Raw genomic sequence first — 21,836 nt, forward strand, 5'->3', positions numbered from 1 at the left:
CACAGTATTTGCTCTCTTCAATTCATTTCAACCTCTGTTTTTTTTCTAGAAAGACAGAGGAACCTTAGGTCTTCAATAGATGGGAAAAAGAAATGAAAATGTATCATAATCTCCATCTCCATCCGCAGGCGCTCCATCCATCGAACTGGAGGAGTTCATGGAGGTTGAACAGGGGTCCGACATTAGCATTGTGGGCAAGATCCGTGGCTGTCCGTTTCCCACACTCACCTGGTACAAGGCTCCACCCCACAAGTCAGACGACAAAGTGGAGGTTCAGTACGACGAACACATCAACAAGATTGTGTCTGATGACAGCTGCACACTGCTTATCCAGCAAGGAAAACGTCCCGACACTGGCCTGTATACACTGGTGGCCTCCAACAACCTTGGAAAGGCCTCCAAGGAGATGAGGCTCAACGTGCTCGGTACAAACCCAGACATCAGAACAAGCAACCACAACTAAGAATGTAGTGTTTCAGCTTTTATTCACAGAAATATAACTGAAAGTTTATCTAAAACTAAAAGCTTCAAGTGGATTTTAGGCAGATTTTATTGGTATGTTCAGGGTTTTAGCAGAAGCTGACAACGTACTGATCCATCTGATCAGAGATTTATCCATCATGTCATACTCATTTAATTTAAAATTTCTGCTAAAGAAAACAGTGGATCTTTCATGTTTTATCTCATAAAAGTGCAAATATATTTTTAGGATTTTAGCAGGGGAGTATTCTGTTTCTGTCCTATACAATAATATTAGCTTTTTATTATTATTTATTATTATCTAAAAAAAAAAAAAAGACTAAAAAGGGGGTCAGTATCCAACATTGCTGTATGCCTGTTTGTCTTCTATTTATATAATCTGTTGCAATGCTGTTCTGACCAAAATAAATAATACTGAATTAACTGTGACTTAGAGACTAACAACATCGAGCAGATAACAAATGATGCACCAAAATCAAGACTAAACCAAAAGGAAAATAAAAAATTCTAAAAACATCAACAAAACTGTGAATGAGAATCAGTTTTTCGAAATCACTGCAAACATGACCCGTGACCGAGTGACTTAGGGTTGCAGTTGACTTGGAGGATTTCTATTATCCATACTTCTTTGTGATGTTTTTTTTTCCTCAGGCCGGCCCGGTCCTCCCTCTGCTCCCATTAAGTTTGAAGAGATTGGAGCAGAGAAGATCACTCTGTCCTGGCTGCCACCAAAGGATGACGGTGGCTCCAAAGTCACAAACTACGTTATCTGGAGACGCGTGGCCAACAGGAAAACCTGGGTGCCTGTTACCAGCGAGCCCAAAGACCGGATCTGGACAGTGGAGAACTTGATGAGAGGCCACGAGTACGTGTTCCGCATTATGGCCCAGAACAAGTACGGCGTTGGAGAACCACTGGACAGCGAGCCCGAGGTCGCCCGAGACCTCTACAGTGAGTCCTGCAAAATAAACATGACAAAAAAACTGATTAAGGCAATTAAAAAAGGGAAAAAAAACATTTTGCAACTGTGGTTACACTGAAATAATATAAATCAGAGAGATTTAAGGGACGGATGCCAGTCTGTAATAAAGTCTGTAGCTGTATATTGTCTTGTTTATATTAACGTTTGTCTCCCAGCCTGACCGTGTTCCCATGTTCAGGATGGTGCTAGATGGTGCAGGAAACTGCATGATACAAGACAAATATTTGAAACCTATAACCTTCAATACTTTCCATCCGTGTGAATGCAGCTGTCCCCGGTCAGTGTGAGAAGCCAACAGTCACCAGTATCACCATGGACTCCATGACCGTTAACTGGGAGGAGCCCGAGGACGATGGTGGCACCCCGATCACTGGCTACTGGCTAGAGCGTAAAGAGACCACGGGCAAACGCTGGGCACGCGTCACCCGTGACCCTATTCGTCCCATGGGCTTGGGCGAGTCGTTTGTGGTGAGCGGACTTATTGAAGGCTCCCAGTACCTGTTTAGAGTCACCGCCATCAATGCTGCAGGACCTGGACCTGCCAGTGCTCCTACAGACCCCATTTTCGCCAGAGACCCTATCTGTAAGAGTTACATATTGAAAACACACACATATCAACACACAGAGCAGAATGTTAATAGCCTGTCTGTATTGTCCTGTAGCCCCACCCTCTCCGCCAATCCCGAAGGTTTCTGATTGGACCAGGTCCACAGTGGACCTGGAATGGATCCCTCCTCTGAAGGATGGAGGCTCAAAGATCCTTGGCTACTGGGTGGAGCATAAGGAGGAGGGCACTGAGGCCTGGGTCAAGGTAAGAGGAACTTGGTCACCACATGTTTGAATCATTATTGATCCAGGGACTGAATGTTGTTTTACAGATTTGTGCTCAAGAGCAGCTTAGAAATCTTTATGTTTGTGTTTTTAGGCCAAGGATACTGAAGTCCGTGGCACCCGTTATGTGATTACTGGTCTGAAGACTGGTGGTCAGTATAAGTTCAGGGTGATCGCATTCAATGTTGCTGGCAACAGCGAGCCGGGAGAGGTCCCAGAGGTGCTAGAGATCAACGATAGAACCAGTGAGTCTGCCTGAAAGTCTAAGAGGTTACACATTTCAAACCATTGTTCTCTCAGCAATGTGACCTTTAAAGGTGTATTTATGGAGTTTGGTTTTCACTCCCAGTTGCTCCTGAGGTGGACCTGGATGCCTCAGTAAAGGAGAGGATGGTGGTCCATGCTGGTGGTGTGATTCGTATCATCGCCTACGTGTCAGGCCAGCCATCCCCAGAGATCTTTTGGAGCAGAGATGGAGCTGCACTGTCTCCTGAGGCTAAAGTCGAGACAACAGCCATCAGCTCATCACTGGTCATCAAACCCTGTGCCAGGAGGCACCTTGGGGTCTACACACTGACCGCCAAGAATGCTGCAGGGGAGAAGACAAAGAACATCACTGTGGAAGTTCTGGGTAAAAGATTGTTTTATTGTCAAGTTATACAACATCTTAAGACTACACATTTTTTATATCATTTTTTAAAATCAAACCCTGGTTATATTCTGCCTTAGACGTTCCCGGACCGGTTGGCATCCCCTTCACTGCTGAGAACCTGAGCATCGACTCCTGCAAGCTCAACTGGTTCTTCCCTGAGAACGATGGTGGTTCTCCCATCAGTAACTACATCATCGAGAAGCGCGAGGCTGAGCGTAAAGCCTGGACATCGCTGTCCTTTACTGCCAGCAGACAAAACGCTGTGGCCCATGGGCTCACCACTGGAAAGTCTTACTTCTTCAGAGTGGCTGCAGAGAATGCAATCGGCGTTGGACCTTTTGTGGAGACTGCCGCCGAGGTTACCATCAAGGAACCAATCAGTGAGTTTAGTTGAACACAGGGGACCAGCTGGTCTCTAAGTGTTCACACTCACACTAAGGACAAGAAGATTAAGTGATCTGAGCTCCATCTCAGAATAAAGTCAGCCAGTATTTTTAGATTAACAACAAAGAGAGAAAAGTTAAAAAGTCAAAACTCTGCTAAAAGTTTTATTAATTAAAACATCTTTCTGGGAAATATGAAATCTAAACATATCGTATGAACTTAAAGGCCCAATTTTTAAGAATAAAATTTACACATTTGAAAAAGTCAAGACTTTCAAACATAACTTCAGCAAATTGAAGCGAAAAAAAAGAAATTGCTGTTGTCCGGATTCTCTCAATTGAAACATGGCTCTAAGCTTCTTCTGTACTCTTTGTTATCAAAAAATGAATATTATCCAGCAGTTAAACAACAGACAACCTGAAATCATTAAATGAGTTCCCAGTATCAGATATGAAGAATCACCTGTGTGTTTGTAATATCAACAGGTGTGCCTGACCGCCCAGAGGAGCTAGAGGTCACCAAGGTCACCAAGGATTTGATCAGTGTCACCTGGAAGGCACCCAAGTTTGATGGCGGTTCAGAGATCACCATGTACATCCTGGAGGCGCGTATGATCGGCAAAGACAAGTTTACCAGGCTGACAAAGGAGAAGCTGATGGAGAGGAAGTACACTTATGATGGCCTGAGGGAGGGTGACACTTATGAGTTCAGAGTCATTGCCGTTAATGAGGTCGGTCCCAGCAAGCCATCATTCTGCACCAAACCAATAACCTGCAAGGATGAACTGGGTGAGGATTCATCATTAGCTGTTTTCTATTTTTTTTAATTAGCTTTCAAAATCATCAGCAGTGGTTTGTTCTTAATTTTAGATAATTTCTATGAAAATTAACTTAAAATATTGCTGTACATAACTTGCCTCAAAAACAAATGATGAAATTTCATTCATCATTTGAGAGAAACAAACCAGTGCCACCAGCAAAAACAAAGACAAACAAAACAGCAACCAACTGACTATACAAATATGTGTATAGTTCTGTATGTATGTGTGTGTGTCAGAGGGTGTGTGTGTGTGTATATTGTAACAGAGAATCCTGAGTATCTTCATATTGTTCATATTCTTACAGAGCCACCAACTATCGAGCTGGACTTCCGCGACAAGATAATCATCCGTGTGGGTGAGAGCTGCCTACTGCAGGGCCGCTACACTGGCAAACCATCTCCATCCATTGCATGGTACCGAGATGACGAGGAGCTTAAGGCCGACAAACACATTATGTTCAAGAACACACTGACCACCATGTCTCTTGGCCTGATGAAGGCACAGCGAGAGCACAGTGGCAAATACATTGTGGTGGTGGAGAACAGTACTGGATCCAGGAAGGGGGTCTGCAACATCACGGTTGTTGGTATGTAGGCGGAACTCATGAAGAAAATTAACACAAGTTGACGTATTGAGCAAAAAGTAATAGAAGTATAGATGGAGTAACTACATCACTGAGCGAGATGAAAAACAGTCTAAGAATAATAATAATAAATAATACATTAATAATAATTTACATTTACATATTTGTCATGGCTGAGGCAAAGCTACAAAACTTTGAGCACTTCTGAATAATGGTGAATTAGTTCAACAAAACATCACAAATTACTTATGTAAAGACATTTTTTTACACTGCCTTAATTTATTGCCTGCAGACCGTCCGACTCCTCCTGTTGGCCCTGTGGTGTTTGAGGAAGTGCACAGAGAGTACATGGTGATCTCCTGGAAACCTCCTCTGGACAGTGGTGGTGTTGATATCTCCAATTACATCATTGAGAAGAGAGACATCAACAGAGACATGTGGACCACGGTGACATCTGCCACCACTAAGACCACATGCAAGGTGGGTCCAAATGAGTTGTTGACCAAAGTCATGGGTCAAAAAATTTGTAACTAAGTCAGAATGGTCTGTTTTACCCAGCAGAAGTAGTTTTCAACTTAAGTAATATTTACACTTTTTTTTCTCAGATCCCTAAGCTGACAGAGGGCAAAGAGTATATCATGAGGATCTCTGCCGAGAACATGTATGGCATCAGTGACCCTCTGGAGTCCGAGGAGATGAGAGCCAAAGATCTCTTCAGTACGTTCTGCTCAAACCTGTCAAAGCACTTTTTTGTTTGTTTTTTTTTGAAAATGTTTTACACACAGGACCTCTTATACTGGCTCCTCTGTTTCAACTATTTAGGCTTTTTCTTTTTAAACACTTTTTTTTTAATCATATCATGTTTTTTATGGTAATCTATAAATTGTCACAGGTGCAAACAACAAATTCCTGAGATAATTTTGAACATGTGGAGAAGCTGGCGAAGTTTTACAGTTTTTATCAATAAAACATGTCACATTTGACAGTAAGATTTATTGTAGTCTAAACTTTCTTTGTCCTACAGATTAAAACTGATTATGTACAAATAAAAAGATAAAAGATAAAGATTTTCTTCAAAATTATAGGGCAGTTGAAAGACTACACCACTCCATAAATATTCTTTATGCATCAAAAATATATCATGAAAAGAGCCTCGTTAATCCAGATTTTCTTCTGCCATGCCCCTGCAGGAGTCCCAGAGGCTCCTGAGATGCCAACTGTCAGGGAGGTTTACGCTACGAATGCTCTAGTGCTGTGGAACAGGCCTCGTGACGGCGGAAAGCCAATCACCAACTACATCCTGGAAAAGAAGGAGACCACAGCCAAGAGGTGGTCCAGAGCCACCAGAGAGCCACTGTATCCAGCCACTCAGTACCGAGTCCAGGACCTGGTGGAGGGCTGCGAGTATGAGTTCAGGGTGATGGCTGAGAACGAGCTGGGAACCGGAGACCCCAGTGTACCCTCTAAACCCATCCTTGCCAAAGATCCCATCGGTCAGTGCGAAGTTGAAAGAAAACGTTTTTATTATCCACACCTGCATTATCTTTAAAGACTACATTCTACATTCACATTTATTTTGTCTGACACTCTCATTTCCAAAAAACATTTCATTAACTTTTGAATTAAAAATTGCATGTGTTGATTTGTTTCTACCAGGGTTAAAACAGGTTGCAGTATTTACATTTTCTTCACCCATATAGTTTACAGTCATATTTTGTCCTCACAGTGCTTCCCAGCCCTCCAGTGACCCCTGAGGCCTACGATAAGACCAAGGACTCAGTCAGTCTGAAGTGGAAGTTGCCCCGCCATGATGGAAAAGGCCGGATCTTTGGTTACCTTGTAGAGTACCAGAAGCCCGGTGCTGTGGAGTGGATTATGGCCAATGAGACCCCGGAGCAGTGCCCAGATCTCCATTATGTGGTGACGGGTCTTATTGACGGACATGAGTATGCCTTCAGGATCTTCACTGTTAATGCTGCCGGCAAATCTGACCCTGCCTATATCAAACAGAACATCAAAGTCCACGACAGACTGGGTAAAGGATTAATTGAGAGCTCCCCTTCAGTTTTTAATTTAATGTCATCATTTTGTTCAGCACAAATTAATTTTTAAGTTGAGTTAAACAATCATTATTGGTTTAAAGGGTCCAAAACCATTAAAACTAACTACATCATGTTTACTACATGTTATTTGTGAATATAACCTCATATATTATACATACTGTACATATATATATATATATATATATATATATATATTTAGTTGATGTTTGTCATCAAGGTCTGGACAGCAACTAAAATTACTTTTATTGATTGGATGGGCAATCACAAAGAAAGATTTTAAAATGATTTTATGCACTAGTTAGTTATTAGCATAGAGCAATTTGGTTGCTAACAAGAGATTACCAAATCTTTTTTTTTTTTAAATAAAGTGACTGCAGTTTTTAGTACTAAAAACCACTTGTTCAGTATTGTTTTTAAAGTTTTTACACATTGATATTTTTAAATTGCTCTCATAAAACTACTTGACATCATTTGACATGTTAAAACATTTCAAACCTGCAGGTATACAACAATTATGTCTTGTGTTTATTTGTTAGGCCAGTGCCTGCTTTACATTTTCGATACCAAATTCAGTAAATGTATTCTCATTTCTCTTCACAGAGGAGCCAGAGTTGCTGCTTGATGCCAACATGACACGTGACCACCTGGCCATGCTGGGTACTGACATCACCCTAAGCGCCACCATTAAGGGTGTACCAACACCCACTGTCAGCTGGAAGAAGAATGATGGTGACATACCTTCTCACATAACTGTCGCTATCACTGCCACTGGCAGCAAAGTCTTTATCCCCAAGTCAGTCCGCTCAGACTCCGGCAACTACACCATCACTGTAGAGAATGCTGCTGGAAAGAAATCAGCAACTGTTGCTGTGCTAGTACTGAGTAAGTGAAGTGTCAACAGAAAAAATGAAAGAAATGATTTACTGTGTGTTTACATTGATATTCAGTGGTTTGGTTTTTGTCATACCATGAAGAAAAACTTGAATTTAGAATACATGTGAATCTTAATATAACTCACTCTTGTTTCCACCAGACAAGCCTACTCCTCCCAGAGACCTGGCGGTCTCCGAGGTGACCAGCGAATCTGCCTACCTGACATGGAAAGCTCCCGAGGACAATGGTGGTGCTGTAATCTCCCACTACATTGTGGAGAAGAAGGATGTGGCTGCAGAGCAGTGGGTGCCTGTTTCTGCAGCAAATAAGAAGCTAAGTCTCATGGCCATGTACTTGATGGAAGGAATTCAGTACCTGTTTAGAGTAGCTGCTGAGAACCAGTTTGGCAGGAGCGACTACGTGATGACCAAGACACCAATCAAAGCTGTTGACCCTCTCTGTGAGCAAAATTCATAATTATGTTGTAGTATCTAATTTTACTTTGAAAATTGTTCTGCAAAAAGTCTGAAATTAAAATCCTCAATACTCTGCAATTAATTTTCCTTGTTGGACACCTTTCAGATCCTCCTGGCCCACCTAAGAACTTGCATCACACGGATGCAGACAAGACAGAAGTGTGGTTGGCATGGGAGTGGCCTGACCGCACAGGCGGAAGTGAAATCACCGGTTTCATTGTAGAGCACCAGGAAGAAGGTCAGATGGACTGGGTCACCTTCAAAACAGTTAGCAATAACCACACCCACATCACTAGTCTGGAGGAGGGCAAGACTTACCGCTTCAGGGTCAAGGCTCAGAATGCCATCGGCGTGAGCCGTCCTGACACCAGTGTTCCGATCACCTGCCAGGAAAAGACATGTAAGAAACATAATTATTATCAAGTCATTTGTTATTGCAAATGCTGTTCCTGCTCTCCTGTACAGCATGTACAGTCACACAAACATTTAAGAAATTGTTATTGATTTGTTCTCTTTCAGTGCCACCAACTATCGAAGTTGATGTGAAACTTATTGAGGGTCTTGTTGTTAAAGCTGGTAGTACTATTGTCCTCCCGGCCAAGATGACAGGCATCCCCATTCCCATTGTCAAATGGATGACAGACAGCAAGGAGATCACATCTGAGGGTCGTTATCACATTGAGACTGCTGGATTGTCCACCATCCTCAGTATCCCTGAATGTCAGAGAGGAGACACCGGAGAGTATGTCCTCACAGTGACCAATCCTGCAGGTAGCAAGACTGTTGCCCTTCATGTTACTGTCCTGGATCTTCCAGGTCCACCCATTGGACCGATAAACATCTTGGAGGTCACACCTGATTACATGATGATTCAGTGGAGGGCACCCAAAGATGATGGGGGCACACCTATCACCAACTATGTGGTTGAAAAGAAGGATGTGAAGAAGCCATGGGAGCCCTGGTCAGTTGTTAGCTCCAGTGGTACCAGCACCAAGGCCAAGGTGTCCAGGCTGGAAAAGGGCCGTGAGTACATTGTCCGTGTCCGTGCAGAGAACAAAATTGGCATTGGTGCAGGGCTTGAGAGTCCTCCAACAATTGCTAAGCACATGTTCAACCCTCCTGGACCACCAGGCTTGCCAGAGTGCTCTGATATCACAGAGAATGCTGTGACAGTGGAATGGACCCTGCCTGACTATGATGGAGGCAGCCCAATTAGTGGTTATGTGATTGAACGCAGAGAAATGACAGGAAAATGGATTCGTGTCAACAAAACCCCTGTGCTGGACCTCAGATACAGAGTCTCAGGCCTGTTTGAAGGCAACAGCTATGAATTCAGAGTGTTCGCAGAGAACATTGCTGGTGTCAGTGAGCCTTCTCCCACCTCTGACCCCATTAAGGCCACTCGTGCCATCACCAAACCTGGACCCCCTGGCAATCCTAAGCTTAAGGACTGGAGCAAGTGCTATGCTGACATCTGCTGGACCAAGCCTACCAGAGATGGAGGCAGTCCAATCCTGGGCTATATAGTTGAGGCTCAGAAGTCAGGAACTGCAAAGTGGGACAGAATCAACAAGGACCTCATCAAGATATGTGCCTACAGAGTGCCAGGCCTTATTGAAGGAATGGAGTACAGGTTTCGCATCAGAGCCACTAACAAGGTTGGAGACAGTGAACCCAGGGAGCTGGCTGAAACTGTCTTAGCAAAGGACATCCTCGTGCCCCCTGAGGTTGTCGTTGATGTGTCCTGCCGTGATTCTCTGACTGTCAGGGCAGGTCAGATCATAAGTTTGATTACCAGGGTGAAGGGCAGACCAGACCCAGAGATTACATGGACCAAGGATGCCAGAGCTTTGTCCCGAGACAAGCGCACTGAGATTAACAACAACTACCCTCTGTGTGAACTGGTCATAAACGATGTAGTCAGGTCAGACTATGGTAAATATGCCATTGTCGCCAAGAACAGTAGTGGACAGGCACAGGCCACCATTCTTGTCAATGTCCTGGACACACCAGGAATTTGCCAGAACCTGAAAGTAGCATATGTGACCAAGAATTCCTGTATGGTGTCTTGGGAGAATCCTGAGGACAATGGAGGCACTGAGATTACTCAGTACATTATTGAGTGCCGTCAGCCCAGCCAAAGAGGATGGACAGTGGTGTCCAATGACTGCACCAAGCGCCTGATAAAGGCCCCTCTTACTGAGGGCTGTGAGTATTTCTTCCGTGTCAGTGCGGAGAACAAGATTGGCGCTGGTCCACCTACTGAGACCAAGACACCTGTGCTTGCAGTTGATCCTATTGAGAAGCCTGGTGAACCCATTGACTTCCACATCTCAGAGATTGGCAAGACCTTCTGCTTTGTCAAGTGGAAGAAACCAGACTATGATGGCGGTAGCCGTAACCTTGGTTATCATGTCGAAAAGAAACCAAAGGAGGCTGAGGAATGGGAGAGGCTTCACAAGGGTGCCATCAAGGAGACTTACTTCATGGCTGACAGGTGCATTGAAAACCAAATCTATCAATTCAGAGTTCAGACTAAGAATGAGGGAGGTGAGAGCAACTGGGTGACCACAGCTGAAGTACTGGTTAAGGAACAGCTTGTGGAGCCTGAAATCAAGATTAAATTGGATGGAACACTTGTGGTCAAGGCTGGAGACTCCATTCCTATTGAGGCAACAGTCAAGGGCAAACCCCAGCCTGACGTTAAATGGACCAAAGATGATAGCACAGAGGAGATAAAGAAGAGCCCCAGACTTCAGATTGAAACTGGGGCTGACTTCTCAAAGCTGCTGCTTACTGGCTCCCGGCGTACTGATAGTGGCAAATATGTTGTTGCTGCCTCCAACAGTGCAGGATTTTGCTCTGCTCATGCTCAGGTCAATGTCCTGGATAGACCTGGCCCCATCCGGGATCTCAAGGTGTCCGATATCACCACTGACAGGTGCCATCTAGCCTGGGAAGTCCCAGAGGATGATGGAGGCTGTGATATCTACAACTACATTATTGAGAAATGTGAAACCAAGAGGGGAGTCTGGTCAGTCCACTCCAATGCTGTCATCACCACTAATGCTAAAGTCACTCGTCTTATTGAAGGTAATGAGTATACCTTCAGAGTTCGTGCTGAGAATAAGATGGGGCCCGGTCCTGCAGTGCAGAGTGAGGCCATTGCTGCTGGCACCCAGTTCAGTGTACCTGATGCTCCTGAATCACCAGAGGTAACTAAGATTGCTAAGGAGGAGATGACTGTGCAGTGGTCAGAGCCAGATAAGGATGGTGGAAAACCAATCACAGGCTACCTCTTAGAGAAAAGGGAAGAACATGCGGTTAGGTGGTCTCCTGTCAACAAGGATCCAATCCCTGGAACTCGTTTTACCGTTACTGGACTCCTGCCCCTTCATGAATATCAATACAGAGTGAAGGCTGTCAATGAGATCGGTATTGGCAGTCCAAGCAAGCCTTCACGTGCCATCACTGCCAAGGATGCAGTTGGTATGTAACCACCAATAATGTTTTCATTGTGCTTAATATCTGTTGATAACAAATGTGCCTAACTGTGGAATTAAAATATAAAAAATATGTGCCTTCATGTTCACACATGCCTCTGTCTTCTTACAGAACCTCCTGCATCTCCTACCAACCTGAAAGTCCTTGATAGCACTAAGTCCACTGTCACCCTGGGTTGGATCAAGCCTGTATCTGATGGTGGTGCTCCCATCATAGGCTATGTTGTGGAGATGAGGGCACAGGGAAGCGCCAAGAAAGGAGACAATGGGTGGAAGAGGTGCAATGTGGCTGCTCAGCTGGTCGTGTGCGAGTTCACAGTCACAAGTCTGGATGAAAAGCTTGTATATGAATTCAGAGTGTCAGCTCAGAACCAGGTGGGCATGAGCCTACCATGTGACCTGGAGGGTGCTGTGATCCCAAAGGAGATTCTTGGTGAGGGTTCATTGAATTTTAGTTGCTCATAATCATAACTAATATAACTGATATCAGTCCCAGATGACCACATGGTGAATTAACTGGACATAACATGAAGATGTGATTGGTACTTGCAACATCAACTTCACATCTGCACTGTATCTTTCAACAGAGACACCTGAGATTGACATGGATGCGAACTTGAAGCAGGGACTGACAGTGAGAGCTGGCTGTCCCATCAGACTATGTGCCACTATCAGAGGCAGACCACCTCCTAAAGTCAGTTGGAGGAGGATGGGCATTGATAATGTGGTCAGGAAGGGAAAAGTTGACATCATTGATACCATGACCTTCCTGGTCATCCCTGATAGCACCCGTGATGACTCTGGCAAATACTGCCTGACTCTACAGAGTCCTGCTGGAGAGAAGGCTGTGTTTGTCAATGTTAAGGTTCTGGGTAGGTCCTGGTTTTCTTAGTTGTAGTCATCAATCACAAAAAATGCTGTATTAAGTAAAACATAATTTCGTGTGACAGACACTCCGGGACCTGTGATGAATCTGGAGGCTACTGATATCAAGCAGACATCAGCCATGCTGTCCTGGAGTCCACCAGAGAATGATGGTGGTAGTGAGGTCATTCACTACATTGTTGAGAAGCGCGAGGTTGACCGCAAGACGTGGGCAACTGTGAAGGCCGAAGTTGAGAAAGATAAGATTCCCTTCAAAGTCAGTGGTCTGATGCCCGGCACTGAATACTACTTTAGGATCACAGCTGTCAATGAGTATGGGTCTGGAGTTCCCAGAGTATCACCCACTTCCTACCTGGCCTCTGATCCTGTCAGTACGTATTGTCTCTTCGCCACACAGTGTGACCCTTAAACAAGGCAATCACACATAGCTTACAGAAGCCCACTGGGCTCCGTTCTCTGTTCCTTTTCATCAGTACTCAGAACCACTTGGACACACCCATCTGATTTTCTTTTTCAGGCAAGCCTGATCCTTGTGAGAAGATTGAGGTTCTGGAGATCACTAAGAACAGTGCGACAGTTGGCTGGATGAAACCTGCAAGGGATGGTGGTGCCAAGATCGATGGTTATGTAATTGAATACATTGAGGTCAAACCTCCTCCAGAGCCTCCAGCACCAGTGGAGGTGTGTCATATTGATTCTTCTCTAACTACTTTAATGAGTTGTTAATTTAATTATGAAAAGGCTTCCAGTTTATTTTCTTTGTTCTGATATTGTACTATGAGAATACAGTAAAACAAATTGAGATGTGATTACAAAAACTACACTATGCAGTGATTTTACAGAATTATATAATGAAAGCTTAGTTTTGAGTCAACATGAAAAGACCTGAATCTTTAATTTGCAAGCCTCAATTTGGCACAGGTTCCAGAGGGAGAGGAAACCCCTCCGCCACCTCCACCTCCACCAGTGGTGGAGTATGAAGAGGAAGTAGAACCTGAAAAGGAAGTCTGGAATGCCTACACTACAGTGAAAGGTTTGACAATCAGCATCAGTGGCCTGAAGGAGGGCAAGAGGTACAAGTTCAGAGTGGCAGCCAAGAACATCATGGGCATGAGCTTGTTCACAGAGACCAGGCAGCCAGTTGAGATCAAGGAACAGATGTGTAAGTTGTTACACTATATTCTTAAAAGATCATTAAGAAGTAGTTATAACCATGTCCTTGTTGGATGGCATGATAGTACAGCACATGAATTAGCTTGTTATGTTTTGTTCCTTCATGGTCAGGACTTATTTTGCCCTATTTGGAAATATAGGTGATACAGAAACATAGTGCAATAAGATACAGAAGTAACATTAAATAAGATCAGCATTTGTTATCTCAAGGGTACCCTCAATTTCCCAAGTAATCTCTTTAGTCTGATGAGTCAAATTCTTATGTCCCCAACTGCAGTGGAGCCGACAATTATCATGCCAGAGACAGTGAGCGCTAGAGCTGGAGCCAAGCTCAGAGTAGAGGCGCTGGTTTCTGGAAAGCCCGCCCCAACCTGCAAGTGGATGCGTGGTGAGAATGCAGTGGTTCCATCCAGCCGCCTGGCAGTGCACCAGTCTGGCAATCTTTGTGTCCTGATAATCAAAGAAGTGTCAAGGACTGACAGTGGAGAGTACAGCCTAGTTGCTGAGAATAGCTCTGCGAAGGTGGTCCAGGCTCTGAAGATTGTCATCAGAGGTCAGTATTGCTCATGGTACAATAATTTGAAGATATTTAAAGAATTTTGAAAATTTTGGATTAATTGGTTACTTGGCTTGAAGGTGGTTTTTCATGTTTACAGTTAACTGTTCTGTGTTTCAGACATTCCTGGTCCCCCCGAGGGCCCTGTGGTGATAAGTGACATTGATTCTGATGCCTGCTCCCTCTCTTGGAACAAACCACTGGAGGATGGAGGGAGCAACATCACCAACTATGTGGTGGAAAAATGTGATGTGAGCAGGGGTGACTGGGTGACCGCCGTCTCTTCTGTCTCAAAGACCAGTTGCAGGCTTGGGAAGCTTGTTCCTGGCAAAGAGTATGTGTTCCGTATACGCGCTGAAAACCGCTTTGGTGTGTCAGACCCCATTCAGTCTGACAGGATGATTGCCAAGTTCCCGTTTGGTAAGTTTGGCTGAAATGCTTCCCCAGTGCAGTAGCTTCTGAGCATGTGTCTGAAGGTAGCAGGTTTTATCATTACAGGAAATATGGTGTTTTTTGTTGTCACCAGATGTTCCTAGTGAACCCCTCAACTGCCGCATCAACAAGACCAACAAAGACTGTATGTTCGTGGCCTGGGATAAGCCTGAGAGTGATGGTGGCAGCCCAATCACAGGTTACTATATAGAACGTAAGGAGAGGAACAGCCTCCTGTGGGTGAAGGCCAATGACACTGTGGTGCGCACCACTGAGTACCCCTGTGCCGGCCTCATTGAGGGCCTGGAATACACTTTCAGAGTATCCGCCATCAATCGTGCTGGCCAGGGCAAGCCAAGCATGAAGACAGACTTTGTGACTGCCAGAACACCTGTTGGTAGGTTTCCCACCTACCCAACAACACCAGTTCAATACACTTTGTTTTCATTAACTTCATCTTTTTTCCTTAACTTTGCTCATTTGTGTCGCAGACACTCCAGGTAAACCTGAGGTCCTGGATGTAACCAAGAACTCTGTCACTTTGGTTTGGACCCGTCCCAAGAATGACGGTGGTAGCAAGATCATTGGCTACTACGTTGAGGCCATGCGGGTGCCAGGAGACACCTGGATACGCTGCAATACCAGCAGCCAGAATGTCCCAAGAGAGGAGTATACAGTGACTGGCCTGGAGAGAGACCTGCAGTACCAGTTCAGAGTCATTGCCAAAACTGCTGTCAACATGAGCAAGCCCTCTGAGCCCACAGACCCTGTTCTGGTCTGTGCCGAAAATGGTAAGAGGTTTTGATGTAACACCAGACTGTTAAACCAGTCACTATAATAGCATTACTGTATCTTCAGCTTGACTAGTAAAAGCTTTTGAATTTGAAAAAAAAACTCAAATCTCAATGAGTCATAACACTGCTTTATCTCAAATTCATAAATACAGTTCCTCCAAGGGTGGAGCTTAATGCCAGAATGCAGAAGGGTTTGAAGGTGAAGGCCGGAACCACAATTGTCCTGGAGGCTGATGTGTTCGGTAAGCCTATGCCCAGAGTGACCTGGAAGAGAGGTGATGATAGCCTGAGGTCAGGAGAAGGTCAGGTCATCACGCAGCAGAGGCATCACTTCCAGCTGGAGATGACTGAAGTCACCAAAGAGCACACAGGAAACTATATCATCTTAGCAGAGAATGCCAGTGGCTCCAAGACCGCTGAAGTCCAGGTCAATGTCCTGGGTGAGTACTTTCATCTGTCTTTAGCCATGTTTGTTCAAAACCGAAAAGTTACAAGCTGGGAATTTTCATAATTAAATCCTGCAGCATGCTGTCTTCAGTTGGCTGATTTTCCATTGTATCTTCTCAGATGTGCCTGGCTCTCCTGCCAGTGCCAAGTACGTGGAGGTGTTCGCTACCAATATCAAGATGTCCTGGGAGCCTCCTCTGAAGGATGGTGGTGCCCCCATTAGCAACTACATTGTGGACAAGCGTGAGACCAGCAGAGCCAACTGGGCTCAGGTCTCTGCCAAGATTAAGGGAGATGTCCTTGAGTTTGATGTGGAGAAGTTGATCGAGGGTCACGAGTACCAATTCCGTATTCGTGCTGAAAATATGTGGGGAGTTGGAGATGCCCTCGTCACTAGCCCTGTCACCGCCAAGAACCCGTTCAGTAAGTCATCATCTGTCTATTTCTAGTGGCTTATGCATGCACATAACAACAACAATAGTGAGTAGTAATAGTAGCAATAGTAAGAACCAATCAGGACCACAATTTTAACTGGTTTTAATTTAAATGTAAATTCCCCACTGCGGGACTAATTATCTTGTTGTAAACACAAGCAAGACAAGCAGGAGGTATTATCACACTTGTTTACTGTGAAATATTCAAGTTTTTTTTTTTATCACATTGGGTCGACATTTGGTTGCATATTTCAAACCTGAAATATATATTTAATATCTAAACTAAAGCCTGGTGTCACTTCCAGCTGTGCCTGGCCCCTGTGAGGTCCCAGTGATCACAAATGTGACCAAGGAGCGTATGACTGTGAGTTGGAAGGAGCCTGCAGATGATGGAAAGTCCACGATCTTGGGGTATATGCTGGAAAAGAAAGAGACCAAGATTATTGGCTGGACCAAGGTGAACAGAAAGCCCATGACAGAGAGGACCCTGGATGTAACAGGCCTTACAGAGGGAGTTGAGTACGAGTTCAGAGTTATTGCTGTCAACATGGCAGGGCTTGGAAAACCCAGTGAGCCCTCCACTGGCACAACTGCGCAGAATCCCATCAGTGAGTTCCATAACCCCTGAAAACTTTATATAGTTCTTTCTCATTTAAATGATGCATATACTGTTTCTCACAGACATCAAAGACTCCATATGTAATCTAATCTATGTTAATATGCCGTTCTTCAGCTCCTCCTGGACCTATCCTCAATCCCAGTGTGACAGACACCACCCACAGCACCATCAGCCTCACCTGGACTGCTCCTGCCAGCAATGGTGGAAGTCCTGTTATTGGATATTTGGTGGAGTGCAAGAGGACCGATACCACAGACTGGATCCGCTGTAATGTCCCCAGGAACCTGCAGGAGACCAACTATATCATCCAGAACCTCATTGACAAGGCTGAGTACCAGTGCCGCATCACTGCAGTCAACAAGGTTGGCTTCAGTGAGCCAGTTGACGTACCCGGCAAGCATGTTGCCAAGGACATCATTGGTAAGTGTGAGTTTTGTATGGAAGTAGAACAAAGTAGCAATGACATAACAAGGTATACAGAATATAACCTGGATTCTTAATTTACTTAAAACTGGCTCAACCCTGAAAACATGCAGCTTATTCATAGGTAGCTGAACTGTGACCAAGACTGAATAAAAACTGAAAAGAATCATTTAAATAGGCTGAAAGCACTGTTTTGAATCTGTTTTGAAGAGAGCACAAAATGAGCAGCATTTTTCTACATGTTTATGGACAATACTGGGTCTTTGCATTTGAATTAATGCAACAACAAGACTCTCTCTTCACATCATAGCTCATAAATCATGCTCTGTATGTGTTCATTCAGTTCCTCCCGAGGCAGAGCTGAGTGCAGAGCTGAAGGAGGGCCTACAGCTGAATTCCGGTGCCACCATGAGGCTGCAGGCCACCATCAAGGGCCGTCCCACTCCCAAGATCACCTGGGCAAAGATGAACACCAACATCAAGGACCGCCAGGGCATTGTCATCAAATCCACCAACACTGACACCATGGTGATGGTGGAGAATGTCAACAGATATGATGCTGGGAAATACATCCTAAATCTGGAAAGCTTGGCTGGCATGAAGATGTACACCATTGTTGTCAAGGTTCTTGGTTAGTGTAGTAGTATCATTATATATTCACAGCAAATGCATTAATCTCAGTTTGTGTGCACTAATTGTACTCTGTATCTCTTCAGATACTCCTGGACCACCAGTCAATCTGATGGTGAAGGAAACTACCAAGGACAGTGCTTCCATCTACTGGGATGCTCCCCTGATTGACGGTGGTTATGAGGTCACCCACTACATTGTAGAGAAGCGTGATACTGAGAGGAAAGCTTGGTCTGTTGTCTCCAGCAACTGCAATAAGACATCATTCAAGGTGCCAGACCTGGATGCCGGACGGTCTTACTGCTTCAGAGTGTCAGCAGTCAACAAGCTTGGCGCTGGAGAGTGTTGCGAGACAGCTGACTCAGTCAGAGCATCTGGTGGGTTTGATACTAGACTTTGTACTTGACCTTTTTGATCTTTTGTTGTTTAGTCCTGTAAATGCCATGTTCACTGCTCACATTTTTATTTTTTCAGAGGAGCCTGGGCCTGTCATGGACTTTAAGACACTGTTGGTTACCAAGGACTCTTGCACGTTAAGCTGGAAGAAGCCTCTTACTGATGGTGGCAGCCGCATCATTTGTTACGTGCTGGAGGTTCTCAATGGTGATGACAAGTACAGGGAACTAATGAGGTCCAAAAACATGCAGTATAGTGCAAAGGACCTGGTGGAGGGCAGAGAGTACACTTACAGAGTCAAAGCTGTAAATGATTCTGGAGAAAGCGCTGCCAAGGAGCTGACAGTGGTTGCTAAGGACCAGATCAGTAAGTGATTGTCCATATTAACAAAAACTGCACAGAACTATAGAGGAAAGTGTGTACATTTTTTAGAGTGTTAAAATATTGATTTCTCCCCTCTGCAGTTCATCCCAGCTGTGACTTGCGAGAGCTCCCCAATATGTGCTACATTGCCAAGGAGGGCAGCACTGTCCGTCTGAAGATCCCAATCATTGGCAAACCAACACCCAAGGTCAGCTGGAAGAAGGGAGATGATGAAGACCTGACAGACACCGGCCGAGTGTGTGCAGAATCCTCTTCAGTCAACACTACCCTCCTGATCAGAGACTGCCAGAGGAGTGATGCTTCCAAATACACTATCACCCTGAGGAACAGCGCTGGAAGCAAGGAGTCCACCATTTTCATCCGGTAGGGATCAAACTGTGCTGTCTTGGAGGACACAATGAACATTTTCCTCAAACTCAGTTATGCAATGGTAGTTTCAATAGTGTCCATTCATTATTTTCTATACTATATTTAAATGAATATTAAATGAGAAAATATTTTAATCCCTTGTCTCCTTTCAGGGTTGTGGGTAAACCTGGCATCCCTGTTGGACCCATTAAGTTCAAAGATGTGACTGCCGATGGTGCCACACTGAAGTGGGGTGCTCCTAAGGATGATGGTGGCTCAGAGATCACCAACTACATTCTAGAAAAGAGGGACTCCATCACCAACATGTGGGTGACTGTGTCCTCCACTGTAGAGACCAACACCATGAGGGTAACTGGTCTACATGAGGGCACAGAGTACATCTTCAGGGTTTGTGCTGAGAACAAGTATGGTGTTGGAGAGGGACTCAAGTCAGAGCCCATCATTGCTAAACATCCATTTAGTAAGTGACTATATATTTTTAAAGGTTGAATGTTGAGGGTTTAAAAAAATGTTTTTCCTCAATGTTCAATATCATTGTTTCTCTACAGATGTTCCTGATGCTCCCCCACCACCTCAGGTCATGAGCATGCGTCATGACTCTGCTTACCTGGCATGGTCTGACCCCAGGAAGACTGGAGGATCTCCAATCACAGGTTCAGTTGGTTTGGACAATTGAGCTATATATGTCAGAAATATCTGTTATAACGTGTTTTATTTGTAGTACATTAACATATGTTAATTGATATCTATATATGATGTGCATGTGAAATTTGCCCTTAATGTAGATTTTATTTTTCCCTCATTTTGGAAATAAATCCAGGCTACCATGTTGAGTTCAAGGAGAGGAATAGTATGTTGTGGAAGAGAGCGAGCCCAGCCCCTTTGAGGATGAAGGAGCACAAGGTAAAAGGGTTGACTGAAGGCCTGGAATATGAGTTCAGAGTCATGGCAATTAACCTGGCTGGGACTGGCAGGCCGAGTGCTCCCACTGATCCACAGGTGGCCCTAGATCCCATTGGTAAGTGTAAAATATGAGTGTCAGTAAGTATTAAAAATACAAATACAAATTCTGTAATATGTGCAGCTATGCATTTATTTATTATATCTACAACACTAGATGCCCCTGGTAAACCTGATGTGATCAGCATCACCAGAAGTACTGTAACACTCCAGTGGACTGAGCCACAATTCGATGGAGGCCACAGACTAACTGGCTACATCATTGAGAAGCGTGACCTGCCTTCTAAGATCTGGGTGAAGGCCAATAATGTGAATGTTGTGGAGCCTGCATTTACTGTAACCGATCTGCAGGAGGGCTGCAAATATGAATTCAGAATCAGAGCAAAGAATGCTGCTGGTGCTCTCAGCCCCCCCTCTGAGCAGACAGATACCATTATCTGCAGAGATGAATATGGTGAGATACAAAACTATTAAAATAATGTCTCACTCACATGTCAACGTACTGTCAGTGATCATCTTTGCATATTGCATGTTAAATAGCATTTTTCATATTTTGTCCAACAGCTGCACCGGCCATTATTATTGATGCTCAGGTGAAGGAGGGTCTGACCGTCCGAGCTGGTGATACTATTGTCATCACTGCAACAAACATTTTAGGCAAACCTGCGCCAACCTCATACTGGTCAAAGGGAGGAAAGTATTTTAAACCTTCTGATCTTGTTCATATTGAGACTACTGCAACTTCCTCCACTCTGTCCATCAAGTATGCCAGCAGGAAGGACACTGGGGAGTATATCATCACTGCCAGCAACCCCTTCGGTGTAAAGGAGGAAACTGTCAAGGTCACAGTTCTGGATGTTCCTGGTGCTCCTGGACCCATTGAATGCAGTGGTGTCTCCTCTGAGAAAGTCACTCTTACCTGGACAGCTCCTACTGAGGATGGAGGCTCTCCTATCAAACATTATACCCTGGAAAAAAGAGAGACCAGCCGCCTGCTCTGGACTGTCCTGGAAGAGAAGGTTATCGACTGTCACTATGTGGCCAATAAGCTCATCCAGGGCAATGAGTACTTCTTCAGAGTCTCTGCTGTTAATCAGTATGGTGCCAGCGAGCCATCTCACTCTGAGGCAGTCAGGATGGTTGACAGATTCGGTATGTACAAATAGTTTATGTTCCTCAGTGCATTTTACATTCACTACTTTGTTTGATTTTTTTAAATCTAAAATGTTTATGGAAGAAAAACAGAGAAAATGCATGTTCCTGAATATGTTTCTTCTATTTGTGTAGGTCCTCCTGGTCCACCATCTAAACCAGAGGTTGAGAAAGTCGATGGACATTCAGCCACTGTGACTTGGAGGAGACCAAATGAGGATGGAGGAAGTGACATCATAGGTTACTGTGTCGAGAAGAAGGAGAAAAAGGGTATGAGATGGCTCAGGGCATCCAAGAAATCTATAGCTGAACTCACCTATGAAGTTACCGGTCTCACCGAGGGCATCGAGTATGAGTTCCGTGTTCTTGCTGAGAACAGAGCTGGCTTTGGAGAGCCAAGCGAACCATCTATGCCTGTCAGAACAATCGTTGTGGCCTGTAAGTAAAGAGAGGTATTAAATTATGTGTGATGTTAGTTGATGAATCGCCAGTTTTTGCAGAATGTTCCATTAAGTATTTAAAAGGTATTAACCAC

At 44.4% G+C, this 21,836-nt stretch overlaps 1 protein-coding gene across 1 annotated transcript in view; it reads left to right on the top strand.

Annotated features, from left to right (window-relative positions):
• Positions 1-21,836, top strand: part of LOC124066827 (titin-like) — a 105,872-nt gene that overhangs the window by 38,769 nt on the left and 45,267 nt on the right. Inside the window, exons 69-108 of the mRNA XM_046403602.1 lie at positions 129-425; positions 1,132-1,431; positions 1,731-2,045; positions 2,125-2,273; positions 2,388-2,538; positions 2,643-2,924; positions 3,023-3,325; positions 3,815-4,117; positions 4,454-4,735; positions 5,025-5,212; positions 5,338-5,449; positions 5,923-6,225; positions 6,459-6,767; positions 7,396-7,677; positions 7,829-8,128; positions 8,251-8,544; positions 8,664-11,633; positions 11,760-12,080; positions 12,235-12,519; positions 12,598-12,903; positions 13,050-13,213; positions 13,454-13,694; positions 13,983-14,258; positions 14,382-14,681; positions 14,788-15,090; positions 15,185-15,484; positions 15,640-15,927; positions 16,055-16,357; positions 16,674-16,976; positions 17,102-17,407; positions 17,754-18,041; positions 18,127-18,417; positions 18,515-18,802; positions 18,901-19,183; positions 19,342-19,649; positions 19,738-19,842; positions 20,010-20,207; positions 20,307-20,603; positions 20,714-21,301; positions 21,437-21,739. Of these exons, the coding sequence (XP_046259558.1) occupies positions 129-425; positions 1,132-1,431; positions 1,731-2,045; positions 2,125-2,273; positions 2,388-2,538; positions 2,643-2,924; positions 3,023-3,325; positions 3,815-4,117; positions 4,454-4,735; positions 5,025-5,212; positions 5,338-5,449; positions 5,923-6,225; positions 6,459-6,767; positions 7,396-7,677; positions 7,829-8,128; positions 8,251-8,544; positions 8,664-11,633; positions 11,760-12,080; positions 12,235-12,519; positions 12,598-12,903; positions 13,050-13,213; positions 13,454-13,694; positions 13,983-14,258; positions 14,382-14,681; positions 14,788-15,090; positions 15,185-15,484; positions 15,640-15,927; positions 16,055-16,357; positions 16,674-16,976; positions 17,102-17,407; positions 17,754-18,041; positions 18,127-18,417; positions 18,515-18,802; positions 18,901-19,183; positions 19,342-19,649; positions 19,738-19,842; positions 20,010-20,207; positions 20,307-20,603; positions 20,714-21,301; positions 21,437-21,739 (13,785 nt within the window). The remainder of the gene's footprint in view (positions 1-128; positions 426-1,131; positions 1,432-1,730; positions 2,046-2,124; positions 2,274-2,387; positions 2,539-2,642; positions 2,925-3,022; positions 3,326-3,814; positions 4,118-4,453; positions 4,736-5,024; positions 5,213-5,337; positions 5,450-5,922; positions 6,226-6,458; positions 6,768-7,395; positions 7,678-7,828; positions 8,129-8,250; positions 8,545-8,663; positions 11,634-11,759; positions 12,081-12,234; positions 12,520-12,597; positions 12,904-13,049; positions 13,214-13,453; positions 13,695-13,982; positions 14,259-14,381; positions 14,682-14,787; positions 15,091-15,184; positions 15,485-15,639; positions 15,928-16,054; positions 16,358-16,673; positions 16,977-17,101; positions 17,408-17,753; positions 18,042-18,126; positions 18,418-18,514; positions 18,803-18,900; positions 19,184-19,341; positions 19,650-19,737; positions 19,843-20,009; positions 20,208-20,306; positions 20,604-20,713; positions 21,302-21,436; positions 21,740-21,836) is intronic.

This window comes from Scatophagus argus, chromosome 11 (assembly GCF_020382885.2).
Source record: "Scatophagus argus isolate fScaArg1 chromosome 11, fScaArg1.pri, whole genome shotgun sequence".
Taxonomy (NCBI): domain Eukaryota; kingdom Metazoa; phylum Chordata; class Actinopteri; family Scatophagidae; genus Scatophagus; species Scatophagus argus.